We start from the raw sequence: 1,458 nt of genomic DNA, 5'->3' as shown, positions 1-1,458 counted from the left end.
CTTTTCCAAAGATAGATAAATAAGACAGCAGATATACTAAGGAATAACCTCACCAACTTGTCATCGACTGACATGATGTCTTTTGGGCCCACTTAGCCAGCCAGTCTGGTTTGGTTTTCTGGAACTGAAAGAAATAATTAGAGTGTAATGACAGAGAGTATGAGAGTCAGAAAGACGAAAGTAGATGAGATAAGTCTCTTGAGCAAGACTTCTAGGAATGGGAAATTTGTGGTGATTGATATGAAATGATTTTTCCCTTATCAGGTTCCAGATGATCGTGTTTATGAAGAATTAAACATATATTCAGCTATTTACAGTGAGTTAGAAGATCGAGGGGAAATGTCTCCTCCCACTGATTTATAAGAATCACATGTCCAGAACACTCTGATTCACAGCCAAGAATCCAGAAGGCCAAGGTCTTGTTAAGGGGCTACTGGAAAAATTTCTATTCTCTCCACAGCCTGCCAATTTTACATTAGATTTATTCGCCAGATGAGAATATTTTGTTTTTGTTGCTTCTGTTCCCCTTAATATTCTCCTTCCATTTGTAGATATGATAGACTCCTATTTTTCTTGTTTTATATTATGACTTCACACACCTCTCTGCTGGAAAGCCAACATGTAATAAGCAAGATTTAACTGTTTGATTATAACTGTGCAAATACAGAACACAAGAAGGCTGGCTGAAAGTTGAGTTAAACTTTGACAGTTTCATAATATTTGGTTCTTAGGGTTTTTTTATTTTATTTTATTTTTTTTTAGCATTCCTAATAGTTACAGTTGGGCATGGTTTGTACCACCCACCCATACCCATATAGTCACACACACATATATATAACTTACACTATATATAACTTTCTATGCAAATATTTTACCACCAGTCAATAATACATTCTTGCAATGTATTGCATGAAGTTTTATAAAAATCTGTATAATTGCCTAAATCACCAGCACATTCACTGACATGGTATTATTAGATAATGTTTGCAGATTGATAAGTAGGAAGTGGGGAATTTTATTAAGTTACCCATTGTCTGGGGAGGTAGATAGGTAAAAACAGGGAAATTTTAAGTGGGGAGATCATTTAGTGAGACATTTGTGAAAAAAAGAATAAATTAAGAGCTGAGCTGAAATAAAGTGAGTGGAAATGGAAATAATGGTTATATCTAAAACGTGTAGAAAAAGAGGAACTGGTAGACTTTGTTAACAAATTAAAGAATAAAGTTAGACAAGCAACTGGTTGACTAATACATTAAGTGTTTGAGTCTAAGATGAAAGGAGAACACTGGTTATGTCGAAAAAAATGATAAAAAGGACCAGGCACGGATGCTCACGCCTGTAATTCCAGCACTTCAGGAGGCCGAGGCAGGCAGATCACAAAGTCAGGAGTTTGAGACCAGCCTGGCCAACATAGTGAAACCCCATCTCTACTAAAAATACAAAAAAAAAAATATTAGC

The 1,458-nt window shown here is 35.5% G+C and overlaps 1 protein-coding gene across 2 annotated transcripts in view; it reads left to right on the top strand.

Annotated features, from left to right (window-relative positions):
- MS4A2 (membrane-spanning 4-domains, subfamily A, member 2) overlaps positions 1–640 on the top strand; it is a 7,937-nt gene extending 7,297 nt beyond the window's left edge. For both annotated transcript variants that reach the window (XM_011974348.1, XM_011974349.1), the window contains one exon: positions 265–640. In XM_011974348.1, coding sequence (XP_011829738.1) covers positions 265–363 — 99 coding nt within the window. In that variant the 3' untranslated portion in view covers positions 364–640. The remainder of the gene's footprint in view (positions 1–264) is intronic.
- The last annotated feature ends 818 nt before the right edge of the window (positions 641–1,458 follow it).

This window comes from Mandrillus leucophaeus, unplaced genomic scaffold (genome assembly GCF_000951045.1).
Source record: "Mandrillus leucophaeus isolate KB7577 unplaced genomic scaffold, Mleu.le_1.0 Scaffold1443, whole genome shotgun sequence".
NCBI lineage: Eukaryota > Metazoa > Chordata > Mammalia > Primates > Cercopithecidae > Mandrillus > Mandrillus leucophaeus.
The sequence above is the reverse complement of the archived record's forward strand: the minus strand, read 5'-3'. Positions and strand labels throughout refer to the sequence as shown.